We start from the raw sequence: 14,283 nt of genomic DNA, 5'->3' as shown, positions 1-14,283 counted from the left end.
AATTCCGGGTCGGCTCCGCAGAGCTGCCGGCGCGGCGGCGACTGGGCCTGAGCGATGCCTGCGCGCAGCCGCCACCGCCCCCGCCTCCACGCCGGCTCCCCGCCCTGGGCCCCGCCTCGGACCCCGCCCCCTCCGCGCGGGGCGCTCCACTCCGGCGAGGTGCGGAGGCCGCCGGACTCCGACGGCGCCTCGGACGCCGACTCGGAGGTGGGTTCGGGGACCCCGATTTCCACCGCGGAGGTGAGCGGGCGCCGAGGCTGAGGCGAGGGGAGGCTGGGGGGCGCCTGCAGCAAGGGTGAGTGGGGAGTCGGGGCGGAGCCGGAGTCTGCGGAGGGGTCGGGAGCCGGAGGGGGAGACGGTTGAGCAGCCGGGAAGGCCGCTCTAGAATGGAATCCGGAGGAAATGGAGATTGTGGAGTCGGCGACTTGGGGGCGGCGGGGCCGGGGGTGAGGGGCTGGGGGGCGAGGGGAGGCGAGGGCTTGGGGGCTTGAGAGCGCGAGGGAGGGAGGAAGGGCCGAGGGGTCCTCGGGGGTGTGCACGGGAGGCAGAGATGCTGAGGGGTTGGGGTTGGGGGTGGGGGTGGAGGACCCGAGGAGAAGGCCTGGGGCCGGTGTGAACCCCGGGTCGAGGGCGAGGGCACCAGGCTGGGACTGGCAGCCCCCGAACAGGTGGCGACGGTGCAGCGGAGGGCAGGAGTCAGGGTTGATTGGAAGAAGGCGGAGGGGACTTGGGTGAGAAGTCGTCCGGCTTGAAGGGTTGAGAGAAGCATCGGAAAAGAGAAATGTGGTTAAGAAAGAAGAGGAGCCCTTGGGGATCGGATTTAGGGCTTTGGCATTTTTACAGGTTGGTGTCTCTTGAGGCAGAGATCCCAGAGCCAGGGCGGTTGGATTATAGGGCTCTACTCTTTGTAGACAGTGATGCTTTGAAGAATCTGAGAGGGGCGTTGTTCATCACTGATTTGCCCCCAGGCCTGGGGGAGGTAGTGGAGAGGAAGTGATGCTTGTAGAAGACAGTGAAAGGAGTGCTTCTGAAAATTAAGATGTCATTCGAATTTCTTCTCTAACAGTAATGGTGTACGTCAGTCTTTCTTTTTGTTCTTCCTTAAATAAATTTAAGTATCAGTCCAGTTTAAAGTCCATTTTAAAAAAAAATTTTTTAAAAAGATTTAGTACACTAGCTTTTAATTTCCTCCTGTCTCAGTCTTCCTTGTGCTGGGATTGCCTTTTAACTTTAAAAATCAAGCTTGAAGAGGAATTCGGACACTTGGATGTTACATATGGAGTGTTTGACTTGACAGTTTTACAGCTTGAGTTGAAATTTTCGACCGTCCATGAGCCTACCAGATCTTCCTCTCACTGATAACTCCGGGATTAGAATTATCTTGAAAATTTGAGGAGTACTTTTGACAGGTTTGCAGGAGGAATATTTATGTGCTATTTTGCAGATAATGTACAAATATTTTTAGGAGAGTGATGTAGAAAAATAAGTGTAAAAGACGGTTGTAGTTGGCAACTAACTGGGACAGATGAGTACACAGGTGGTTTTTTTTAATGTAATTTTTTTTTTTTTTTTTTTTTGGTATGGGGGATTGAACTCGGGTCCTTGCGCTTGGGAGGCAGGCAGTGGAACCACTGAGCTAAGTCCCCAGCCCCATGGGTGCTTTTTTTTAATAGAAGATAGTACCAGAAACATAATTGTGGCAGAAAAATGACTGCAAAATTTATATTCATTTTACCCCAGTGTGGTGGCGCACACCTGTAATCCCAGCACTCTGGAGTCTGGAGACTCAGAGTTTGAGGACAGCCTGAACTACATATGGAGACCCTGGCTTAAAAAACACCAAAACCAATTTACATTAATTTTAGTTGAAATAAGTTGATTTTCTTTTGTAATTGTTAGATTATAGCATGACTCCATGAAGTCCTTGACTGTAGCCAGGTGTCTCATACAATGTGTGGCTTTTACAGTTTTTTCTGATTATAGGTTTTTGCAAAGTCTTTGGCCACTTTTAATCAATATTTTCTTTTTCTACTCTGTCGTTTAATCTTCATGAGATGATAATTTACTAATTGCAATAACTTTTCCAGTTTATGTGTATAGAGTATATGTCATACCTTCAAATGATCAGTGGAATAATAATTATTTCTTCAAAGAGGTGAATTCTTAGCTTCACTTTTAGATTAGATTAACTTCTTTTTCTTCAACTAAATGAAAATGAAGTTTATGTAATATTAACTGAGCTTCTCTAGGGAACTTTTATACTTGGCTCTGAATAAAAACCTTGGCATGTAAAAATTTGCTGAACAGAGCAGTAGTACAAGAACTCTATTGTAACATCTTAATGTTATTGCAAAATCCAAGAGAAACTGTTAGAGTTGTACAATTAGATTAAATGCTTGCGATTATTTTATTTTCATTTCCCTTTGCCAGTTCTTACAGTCACTTGGTTATTTAAAAAAATCAGTTTTATAGTAAAGCATATTATTAAGGCAGAAGCTGCCATCCTGCACTGGCAGAACTTGCAGGCATGCTTGGATAAATCAGTTGATTTCAGTAGCATACTCTTCATTTTGCAGACTCTTATTCACATTGCACAATTGTTTGTAAATGTGTTTATTTTGTTAATTACTAGATCCTCAATACTGCTTCCAAATTTTGCCATAACTAATTGAGAAATTTTCATGGCTTTTCTGCAAATTTAAAATTTGAACACTGCTTTTGAAAAAGTGTTTAATCACAGATATTATAATGAGTAATACTATTTTGTCTTATAAAAAATGCCATATCAACTAGTTATTCTTTCAAGATTTTTATACTTCTAAGCCTGATATAATATGTGATGTTACTAGTTGGACATATCTAGTGTGGCTATTACTTAAAGAGATGGGATTCTTTCCTGTCTTCCATTTCTACTCCCTTCATTCTTCAATACACCATATGATGGTGTGTTGTTAGTGAAGGTTGAATTCACTTTTTTTTTTTTTTTCTGAGACAGGGTCTCACTACGTAGTTCAGGCTGGCCTTGAACTCACTATGTAGCCCAGACTGACCCTGAGCTCATGGCAATCCTCCTGTCTCAGCCTAAAGAGTGCTGGAATTTACAGGTGTGTGCCACCACGCCTGGCTAAAGCTTATACAGCTTTTGATTTTTTTTTGACATCAAACTGGCTTATATGAGAACACAAGTCTATATATTCTCCTAAGTTTCTTGTGAGGCTTTTTAAAAAAACTACCATGTTTGGTGAACTTGAGGTGATTTAAATTCTTTTAATAGATTTAGGCTATAGAAAAGGGACTGTACTCTTTGATTCCTAGATTAAGTGTTTTAGTATTCACAGAGATTTTGGGGGAGGGAAGCCTAGATTTTTTTTTCCTGTGTGTGTTTGTGTGTGGGGGGGTGGTGTGTGTGTATGTTTATATTTATTTACAAAATGCTGCCACCTACTTTTTGCTTGCATGTGATTTGGGGAACTCTTGTGTGTCTAAAGGTTTGATGTGACACATTGAGGCGTATGGAAGTTGGAGAACAGAAAAGCATCTGACTACTAGTATCATCATGACAGTGATTCTTACTTTAGATCTTGTGGTTTTTCTTGGCCTTGAGAAATCAAGAAGTGAACTAAAAATAGGAGAGCGTGGACCACGCACATTTGGAAAAGAAATCAGTGTTTACGTGCTGCTTGTCTGACTGCTGATTTGATAGCGGATTATGTGGATGTAGATTTGTAGAAGACTTGCGGTGTAACTCTTCCTGTGTATTCCTCTTGTATAGTCAGTACCACAGAGGCAGCAGCACACTCTTTTTTTTCCTGTGCTGGGAATTGAACCCTGGCCCTTGAACTATCACCTTTTGTCTCTGTTCAGTGATGATTTGTGCTTCTGTACTGAAGTAATGTGACTTCAGTATGTCTTAGCCCTCCCAATAATGTCATCACTTTGTGTGACTGTAATAACATGTGAATCTATTAGCTAAGAAACCTTTCTTATAATAATCTCACTGTAGTGTTTCATAATGAAATAATGCTTTATGTGTACCTCAGATGAGTGATGTTGTGGGGGCTGTGAGACATAGTTGTCTTACGTTTTTGTGAATTTAATTAAATTTCTGACTTGTAAAGAGAGGTAGTAACATAAATATATTATCTGGACACTTTTCCTGTTCTTTTGTTTTTGTTTTGTTTTGTTTTTTATGTTCTTTTGTTTTTTTAGGGATTGAACTCAGAGCCTTCTCACTGAGCTACCTCCCTAGCCCCTTTCCTTTTACTTTTAAATTTTTAGACAAGGTTACTAAATTCCCCAGGTGGGACTTGAATTTGAAATCTTCCTGTCTCAGTTGCTCAGATTGCTGGAATTACAGGCTTGTGCCAACCAACTGGCTTGAAATTCTTGAAGATAAGAAATTCTAGGGCCCGGGGTTTGGCTTAGTGGTTCCACTGCCTGCCTTGCAAGTGCAGGGTCCTGAGTTTGATCCCCGGTACCAAAAAAAAAAAAAGAAAAATTCTAATCGAGCACTGTGAATTCTGCTAAGTTAGGGGCTTTCTCTGGGTTCAGCTGTGTCACTGAGTTATTGGAAATCCTGCAAAGTGGTTTCACTGTGCAAATTTGAAACTAAATTAAGTTGATGTCAGTTTCAATAAAATGTTGGCATGAAAGCAGAGATTGTCAAAACCATACATTAATTAAAATTTGAGTTGAAAGTATGTTTTGGAGCAATAGAGTATGAAGTCTTGAGCCATTTTCTCATTTTCCATTAGAGTTGATTGGATTTGGGGATGTAGCATGTTTAAAAATAAAGATTTTTGGGCAGGGGATTTAGCTCAGTGGTTTCGCCGCCTGCTGCACAAGCGCAAGGACCCAAGTTCGATCCCCGGTACCAAAAAAAGAGAAAAAAAAAAAGATTTTACCAATTAACATGGCAAACCACTAGCCTGCCCAAATATTTTTGTTTGATTAGAATAAGAATTAGAATTTTACGTGCTTGACTTCTTTGCTGAAGTTCGGTGGCATGTGGCTAGGTCAGGAACCCTTCATTAAGTTTACCACTAAATTGTGATTGTTGCATACTAACTTTTGGTATGACTTAGGGTATAAAGTGGGCAGCAGTATCTGTCACATTCTTATTCACTGAGATGAGACAGCTCTGTATAGGTGTAGAACTTGTGCAGCCTGAGAATGGAAGTCTTCATTTAAAGCTAGGAGCAAGAAAAGATTTGCATTCTTTTATATGCATGAAAGTTTTGAGCAGTTATAAGAGGACATAGTATATAAGAGGACATGGTCAGGTCAGCAAAAAATGTCTCAGAACTGAACTTAATGCTTTCAATTGTGCTGCCCCAAATTCTGCTGCTCAGAAATAGGACAACAACATAGTAGAAAATCATTACTAACAAGGTGCAAAAATGGATGGTAGGAATTGGTTCAGGGTCTTTGGAACTTTTGTAATTACTGTATTGCAGATTCCATAGATGTTTTGGGAACAATGCCCTGTAGTTACTAAGAAAAATTAAAATGTCTTTGGAAAAATACAGAGAGAATAGTTTCTTGTTTTCTCACTGAAAATGTTTTCATTTATTGCCGCAGATCAGCTGTAGTCGGTGCAGGGTAGGAAGGGGAGAGGTCTCGGGCCGGCTAGTGAAAAAAGAACCTTCGCAAGCAATGTGCAGGTTCCCTCTGAGAAGTCTCAGGGTCTGATTTATTTTTATATCTTTAAGCAATAGCTAAGAGGCATTGGGCAGAATATGTTTACATTTTAGGTTGCCTTAGCAACATCTAGTGAGGTAAGGTTATTTTTACTAAACAATATATTTTTCTAAACTGATTCATTTCATTGAACATCATGAATACATTTCTTAAAAATCACAATTGTCTCCTTATTTTCCCATACCTAGGTAGAACAGAATGTAACTTAATCAAAATCTCCAGAGGGTAACTTAATTAGAATCTGTAGCAGCGGGGGTACAAGCAAGATTTGATTAATTAAATGTCAAACTTGTGGTCACCAGCTAGCCCTTGAGAAACTGCACAACAGTTAATATAGTTTGTTATTAGCTCTCTACCTCTCTATACCTCTGTTTATCTTAACTAACTGTCATTTGGGTTCATAGTTCATGAGCAGGAGATATTTTCAGCACTGTGAGAAATATTGAATAACTTGCCTCCTTAATGCATTTACCTGTCCCAACTTTCTCTCTGTTTCTTATTTCCCACTATTTCTTACATCTAAAGTCTGTCCTATCAACCTCTTCATAAGACCCCTTTAGTAATAAGAAGGTCAGCAATAAGAGGGGGGAGTTATAGTAGTGGGAAAACAGAGGGAGTTTCAGGAGAGGTTTCTTTAGAAGTGGTTGTGGCAGTAGAACTAAGAGAAACTGGAATTTGGGACTTTTGAGCCAGACCAGACTTCAATACATCATTGCCAATTTGCCTTATGGAGAGTTTGTTGTTAGTCACAAAGACAGTGATTCCTGTGACCAGAGTAACAGTTTTAAACATTATGGCATGAAAAAAATAAAACATGAGGGTACGATGTGTTCCACCCTTCTCTTCCCCAAGCTGGAACTTTGTCAAGCAGCCTTGGAGGTCGGTTGGGCTTCACCATCCCCCGCTTTTTTATTTTTATTTATTTTGGTGGCGTGGATTTTAAGTTGGATGGATATTCTTGAGGGCTCGAATTAATTGTCTGAAGATGACTGGAAGACAAAATAGGAGGATTAATATGACTACAATAGTGATTCCCAAATTGATAATAAAAGAGAAAAAGGGTTTTGTTGAAATAGAGGAGGAGAGGGAAGACAGGAAAGAGCTAGCTATTACTTCTGCCAAAGAGGTTTGTAATCGTGTCTGGCTAATAGCACTAACTTGTGAATGTAAATGTTGTACATCTATAGACAGGGGAGTATTTTTCCATACTCCCTTTAAATGGGCCTGTACCTGTTCTCATGTCATATGACTATCATTATAGGGTAATGGTGTGACACCGATCCAACGGAAATCTGAATGGCAGGCAGCAGCTGTACAAACTTTAAAGGCCTGTAGCTGGTTTCCTATATAAAACACTGCTTCCTCTAAAGCATTTATCCTGGATTCTAACTTTTTATCAATAATTTCTTGAGTGACCAATGCTAGAGAAACATTTTTTGTCAGATCATTAACATGATGTGTAGTATGAATTTTTTTTTACCAGGGCAGTCGTGGAGACAGCAAGTGAAGTTATGATGCTTATTAAGGCAGTAATGCCAAGAATGAGAGCTGCAACAAACCATTTTGGGCGTGAAAGGGCATCTACAATTAATTGAAGAGCCTGTAGGCCTGGATTATCATACCATTGTCTTGTAACATTTACTGGAAGCATAACATAAGGTGGCTGTCTTACCAAGAGGAACGTCTGTTGTCCGAAAGAGGAATTAAGGCCATTAGTTAATACACAATTATTACATTGAGTATCATAAGTAGAGTAATTAGTGACAGAAATGGACATAAAACCTGTTTTACCAGTACTTAGAATAGCGTAAGGGGAGAGTACACAGGCCTGTAAGGCTATTAGGGAAGTATTTTTTGTACTTGGTCATATAAAAAGTAACAAGGCCTGTGGAAGCAAACAGACGATATAAGTCTGTCTGTATCTTACTTGTGTTTGTTAAGGTATATATGGGAGCCACCCATCCAGGAGAATACCAACGCTTTACAGGTCCGGTTAAGGGTAAATTGGAGCTTGACCAAGAATAAGTAAAGGAATTTCTTTTAAGATAATCAGTATAATCATAGTTGAGACTTGACACGGACCAATCATATAAACTTTGATTAGAGAATGGTAATGGTGAGAAATTGTGGAGGTGATAAAACCACAGGAAAACCACGTGGGAAATCCGTGGCGCCTGTCAGTATTTTTCCAAATATATTCTGTATCGGATGCTGATTGACAAGGGGAGATAAGATTAGGCATAAAGCTAGTGTGTTTTGAAAACTGGGTTAAATTTCCAGGTAGCCGCAACCGAGAGGGACCATAAATCCCGTTTGTTTCTTCCCTCAGCAGGGGAGTCAGCATACATATTATTATAATGTAGAGGGATACATCCAAGAAGGGAAGTTTGGATAGTAGTAGCACAAATAGGTATGTCATCAGCATGACCTGTATAGTTAAAATGATGAGTATATTTGAGGGAGATAAAGGAATTATCTTCTCCTCCCATAAGTTGAGGATAATTAGTTACTATTTTAACATTATCATAATCCCAGGTGACTGGGTGAAGTAAAGGAGGTTCTGGGACATAAACCCAATAGGGAGAGGTCACGGCTGAGCAGGGTAAAATTACCTGAGTAGCAATGATAGCTAACATTGCAACAAACAGCCTATCAGAAGTCACAGGGAGGTGTTGACTATAGACGAGACCCTTGGCCCTTTTGGTGAGGCTCTTAATTTGGCCCCAGGTTGGTGGAGGACTTTGTCTGGTAGAGCATGCAGGACGGTGAGGATGTCTCTGTAGTTGAAGCTGGTGGAGACGAGCAGACAGCTGATCAACTCTGAGCTCTGATCTTTTTATAGGACGTCATTTAAGGAAAATAAATCAGCCTACAACTGTGTTTATTATCATAGGTGGTTGGAGCATAAGAGAAAGGCAAATATCTGAATCAAAAGGTTATTACCATAAACAATGTTAGAAGACCCATACAATTAGAGGGGATAAATACATTTTGTACACCAGAAAAGGAGCAATAATATTACAGTTATATAAAACATTATGTTCTTTAATGTAGTTTGGTACCAAAAGCATCTTCGTAATAACACTTTTGTTTATGGCACAGAAATTAATCTTTTGAAGATGACTAATGTAGACATATCACAATAACATATTTAGAACTTAACCAATGTGAACATTTTATAATAACATATTTAGAATTTAAACTTCAAGGATAACCAATATAATCAATTTATAATAACATATTGAGACAATGTTTATTGTGGTCTGTCTCCTATAAGATTATGAAATTTACTAGGGCGTCCCTTTAGTGAATTAAGACCAGAATAATTATTTTCTGGGTGGCCACTTCTTTATTCATCAAAGGGAGTCCCCACAGTCTCTATTTACTTTGAAAAACAAATAATATGAATATATATATCTTTTTATTTTACAACTGTTTATTGTAATTTGATTATTGCATGTAGGTGACATACACATTACTTTTATAAAATAAATCTCGGTGAAACTTTGATCAGTTAGCAACTTGGGGGAAGAAAGGCATGTCTTTAATTTAATAATATTTATCTATAAGCCAATCCAATAATAGGTGAATATCTTTCAAGGAAAAAAAATTTTGTTTTTTCAAAAGGTGAAAAGGAAAAGAGAAAAAGAAAAAATTGAGCTCAACTGTACAAACAGACAACAGACAAACATATAAGACAATTTATAAAATTAGAGTGCACTCAAATATATTTGGCCAAATTGAATTATAATATCCTCTTTATGATTATTAGATTTATAATTGTATGGCTGGTCAAAACTTTGGAATAGTCAATTAACAGAGATCTCTTGAGATTAGAATCAGAAGGAATAAAAGCGCTTTTATACCTGTAAATATAAAAAGAGCATTTTGAAGTTGTCCCCCCCCTTTTAAAATTTTTTACCATAAATCTATAATTATTATTTCTTTGGGGGCATCATTAGGTAAGTGCATCTGTTCCTGGGCAGTTACCCATTTCCCGTTTCCAAGAGCATATCCATAGTGATTTTCTTCTTTTGTCTATGTGAATGACCTAATTCTGTTTTGACCTTATCTTCATATTTCATTTTCCACAGTAAATAATCCCCTCCAGGTAGGCAGGCTTTTGCTACCTGTTGTCAATCGTATGGAGTCATCCATTTCCCTCCTAAGGTTTCTAGCAAAGTCATAGTATAGGGAGAAGAAGCCCCGTAAGAATGTACAGCAGCTTTAATTTCTTTTAGCAGTTTAAAATGTAAAGGCTCCCATACCGGCTCATAGTCCCAATCTGCGTCAAAGATGACAGGAAAACAGGAGAAAGTGGCATCGCCCGCCGCAGCAGCTTCACGAACAGCTCCTGCAAAGCCAACCTGATTTGGTGGTGGAGGAAAAGGTTGCCTGCGAGCCTTACCTTTAGATTTTTTAGGGCTGCACAAAGCTGTGGGCTGCAAAGGTGGCCAATCAGGATCGTGATATCAAGCTGTTTGTTCCTCTAAATCCTTCTCCTTAGAAGGAGACAAAGGCTCATCTGAATCATTTTCATTTTCTATTACACCATAAATGGAAGGAGATTTTTTAGTCTTTAACAATGGAGTTTCCTCTGGGGGTGCTGAAGGAAAAGTATCTGAGGGAGAAGAATTAATCATAGAAGAGCCCATAGATTGATTAATCACAGACCAATAAGAGAAAGCATTAACAGGAGTTTTATCTGGCCCATATTCAGTATAATATTTCTGTATGTCTTTTCCCACGCGTCCCCAAGTATCCGTGTCCAAAGTTCCTGCATCTGGGAACCAAGGACAACATTCCTGAATGAAATCCAGGAAGGCTAATAAATCTTTGGTAGCAACCTTAACCTTATGAGATTGCAAACAGTGTTGTAAAAATCAACAAAGAGTCCTCTTTCTTTAGACCCCTTGTGGCCCATTATCTTCTCTGTAAGTTCTGACTATTCACCGCTCTCTAACGCCTACTCTTTTTCTCTGAGTGCCGGGCCTGCAGTGCCCTATGGGGTGAAGACCGCCCAAGACCAAACTATAATTAATTGATTACCCCCCTTACCTGCCCCGCGTTGGGCGCCACCTGCCGCAGACCAGCTGTAGTCGATGCCGGGTAGGAAGGGGAGAGGTCTTGGGCCGGCGAGTGAGAAAAGAACCTTCGCAAGCAATGTGCAGGTTCCCTCTGAGAAGTCTCAGGGTCTGATTTATTTTTATATCTTTAAGCAATAGCTAAGAGGCATTGGGCAGAATATGTTTACATTTTAGGTTGCCTTAGCAACATCTAGTGAGGTAAGGTTATTTTTACTAAACAATATATTTTTCTAAACTGATTCATTTCATTGAACATCATGAATACATTTCTTAAAAATCACAATTGTCCCCTTATTTTCCCATACTTAGGTAGAACAGAATGTAACTTAATCAAAATCTCCAGAGGGTAACTTAATTAGAATCTATAGCAGCGGAGGTACAAGCAAGATTTGATTAATTAAATGTCAAACTTGTGGTCACCACCTAGCCCTTGAGAAACTGCACAACAGTTAATATAGTTTGTTATTAGCTCTCTACCTCTCTATACCTCTGTTTATCTTAACTAACTGTCATTTGGGTTCATAGTTCATGAGCAGGAGATATTTTCAGCACTGTGAGAAATATTGAATAACTTGCCTCCTTAATGCATTTACCTGTCCCAACTTTCTCTCTGTTTCTTATTTCCCACTATTTCTTACATCTAAAGTCTGTCCTATCAACCTCTTCATAAGACCCCTTTAGTAATAAGAAGGTCAGCAATAAGAGGGGGGAGTTATAGTAGTGGGAAAACAGAGGGAGTTTCAGGAGAGGTTTCTTTAGAAGTGGTTGTGGCAGTAGAACTAAGAGAAACTGGAATTTGGGACTTTTGAGCCAGACCAGACTTCAATACATCATTGCCAATTTGCCTTATGGAGAGTTTGTTGTTAGTCACAAAGACAGTGATTCCTGTGACCAGAGTAACAATTTTAAACATTATGGCATGAAAAAAATAAAACATGAGGGTACGATGTGTTCCACCCTTCTCTTCCCCAAGCTGGAACTTTGTCAAGCAGCCTTGGAGGTTGGTTGGGCTTCGCCACATTTAGGATTAAATTATTTATTTTTGTGGGTTTTTTTTTTTTTTTTTTTTGAGACAAGGTCTCACCATGTAGCATTGGCTGGCCTTGAATTCACTATTTACTGAGGCTGGCCTTGAATTCCATCTTCCTGCCTCAGCCTCCCAAGTGCTGGGATTACAGGGGTGTGCCACCACAGCCTAAAAAATTTTTTTGTTTTGTTTTTTGAGACAGGGTCTTGCTTTTCAGTTCAAGCTGGCCTTGAACTTGAGTCATTCTCCTGCCTCAGCTTCCCAAGTGCTGGGATTACTGGTGTGTACCACCATTTCTAGCTAGGATTAAAATTTTTTTTTGTAGTGGGGGCCAATCTAACTCAGATCCTTGCTTGCGAGGCAGGCGGTGAGGCAGCGAGGCAGGTGAGGCAGCGAGGCAGGTGAGGCAGCGAGGCAGGTGAGGCAGGGAGGCAGGCAGTGGAACCCTGAGCTAAATCCCCGGCCCAGGATTAAAATTTTTTAAGTGGAGTGGAAAGGCTGGATAGTCCCAAATACTTTTGCTGCAGTTATTAATCATAAAGTTTGTATGTAAATGCCCAAAGTAAACCTCATCTTCCCACATTGTGCTCTTTGTCCTTCATAATGATTGCTTTGTGCTCTTGTTTGTGGATCTGCAAATGGATGTAATTTGCATTTGTTGTGCACATGTTAGGTAAATTTTATTGTGTTAAATTAGATTTAAGTTTATTTTAGCAAAAGTGCAACCATAATATATAATTTCATAAGGAAAATTTATTAACACTAACTTTATATAACTCTTAAAAATCATAACTTGGTTGTGGTGGCACATCCCTGTAATCCCAGCTACTCCACAGGCTGAGACAGGAGGATTGAAGTTCAAGGCCAGCCTGGGCAATTTAGGGAGACCTTGTCTCAAAATAAAATTTTTAAAAAGGTTAGGGATGTAGCTCAGTATAGAGCACTTGCCCAGCAGACACAAGACCCTTGGTTTAATCCCTAGTGCTGCCTAGGAAAAAAACCAAAGATTAAAAAAACCTTTCCGGGGCCGGGGATTTGGCTCAGTGGTTTCGCCGCCTACTGCGCAAGCGCAAGGACCCGAGTTCAATCCACGGTACCAAACAAACAAACAAAAAAGAAATAAGAAAAAAACCTTTCCCCATAGTTTTGGGTTATAGACGTTGTGTTTTAGGTATTTTTTAAAACATTACTTGGAGGGCCGGAGATTTAGCTCAGTGATTTCGCCACCTGCTGCGCAAGCTCAAGCACAAGCGCAAGGACCCAAGTTCAATCTCTGGTACCAAAAAAAAAAAAAAAAAATTACTTGGAAACAGTAACTTTTTAAAGTTTTTACTGCGTATCAAATCATATCACTACTACTACTTTGTTTTTATAAATCAAGTTTTTTTTTTTGGCACCAGAGCTCGAACTCCCGTCCTTATACTTGGAAGGCAGGTGGCATAACCACTGAGCTAAATCCCTGGCCCTATAAATCAAATTTTATCAGCTGTGATCCTTACATTTTGATGATTAGCTTTTCAGGACAGAAGTTAGAGTAGAAGATAAGTGCTTCAGACAGCTTTACTCTGATATTTTGGAGTGTTTTGTGTACACAGATACTCATGTATGTATGTGTATGTGTGCACGGGCACACACACACTTTCTCTCTCTCTCTCTCTCTCTCTCTCTCTCTCTCTCTCTCTCTCTGAAGCCCCAGGGATGGAGTGGGGTGCTCAGCATACTCAAGACCTGGGATTTGAGCTCTAGGCCGCAAGACTTATCAGCACCAACAAAAGGCCTGGATATTTCAGTCACATATAGATACCATCTGGATATGGACATTGGTTTTATAAGATTAAACAGATTATATACAAAGGCTTTAATTTGTTGATACAGCCTCTGTATTGTAAAAGATTACCTAATGATACAGTATAAGCCAGTTTGATTTCTTGTGTGTTGATATAATTAATCCCAATGGAACTGTTTTCTTGCCAGTTACTTTCACAAGTTTCCCAGTTTCTTCTTAGACTGTATAGAAGGTATCAACAATAAACAGTTGCATTAATCTGTGGCATACATTTATTTATTTATTTATTTATTTATTTATTTATTTATTTATTTATGGGTACTGGAAATCGAACTCCGGTCCTTGGGCTTGTGCAGCAGGCGGCGAAACCACTGCACTAAATCCCTGGCCCACATACTTTCATTTTTAATTTTATTCTTTTCTTTTTTTTTTTAATTAAATTCTTTCATTGGTACATTTTAGGTACACAACACAATTACATTTCTCATTGGGAATTGTACCTTTACATAATGCATCTTGGTTCTTATTTTTTCCCCATTCCTAGCCCTCCCTTCACCCCCTCCACCCTTCCCTACTTACAAAGACTTTATTTCCATTTTTTCCATTTCTCATCATTTTTCCTTTCCCTTCTTTCCTTTCCCCTGCCCCTCCCACTACTCCTACCCCTTTGGACTTTTTCTTCC

The 14,283-nt window shown here is 39.9% G+C and overlaps 1 protein-coding gene and 1 long non-coding RNA gene across 5 annotated transcripts in view; one reads left to right on the top strand and one right to left on the bottom strand.

Annotated features, from left to right (window-relative positions):
• The window catches only part of Samd8 (sterile alpha motif domain containing 8), an 87,863-nt gene continuing 73,580 nt past the window's right edge, over window positions 1-14,283 (top strand). Inside the window, exon 1 of one of the 3 annotated variants that reach the window (XM_004846328.4) lies at window positions 1-240. In XM_004846328.4, the coding sequence (XP_004846385.2) occupies window positions 55-240 (186 nt within the window). In that variant the 5' untranslated portion in view covers window positions 1-54. Of the gene's footprint in view, window positions 296-14,283 lie in introns of all 3 variants that reach the window. The other 2 variants (XM_021259651.2, XM_021259650.2) reach the window with 2 other exon arrangements.
• Window positions 5,659-11,196, bottom strand: LOC147825560 (uncharacterized). 2 transcript variants are annotated; one of them, XR_015440310.1, is made up of 2 exons: window positions 10,759-11,196; window positions 5,659-10,321 (listed from the first exon to the last, which is right to left on the bottom strand). It is a non-coding gene; the product is annotated as an uncharacterized LOC147825560 (long non-coding RNA). The 2 variants fall into 2 exon arrangements; XR_015440311.1 differs by having other exon boundaries at window positions 5,659-10,202.

The sequence above is a fragment of the Heterocephalus glaber genome, unplaced genomic scaffold (assembly GCF_053883595.1).
Source record: "Heterocephalus glaber isolate CG9 unplaced genomic scaffold, H.glaber_assembly_v1.0 deba00001497, whole genome shotgun sequence".
NCBI classification, from domain to species: domain Eukaryota; kingdom Metazoa; phylum Chordata; class Mammalia; order Rodentia; family Bathyergidae; genus Heterocephalus; species Heterocephalus glaber.
The sequence above is the reverse complement of the archived record's forward strand: the minus strand, read 5'-3'. Positions and strand labels throughout refer to the sequence as shown.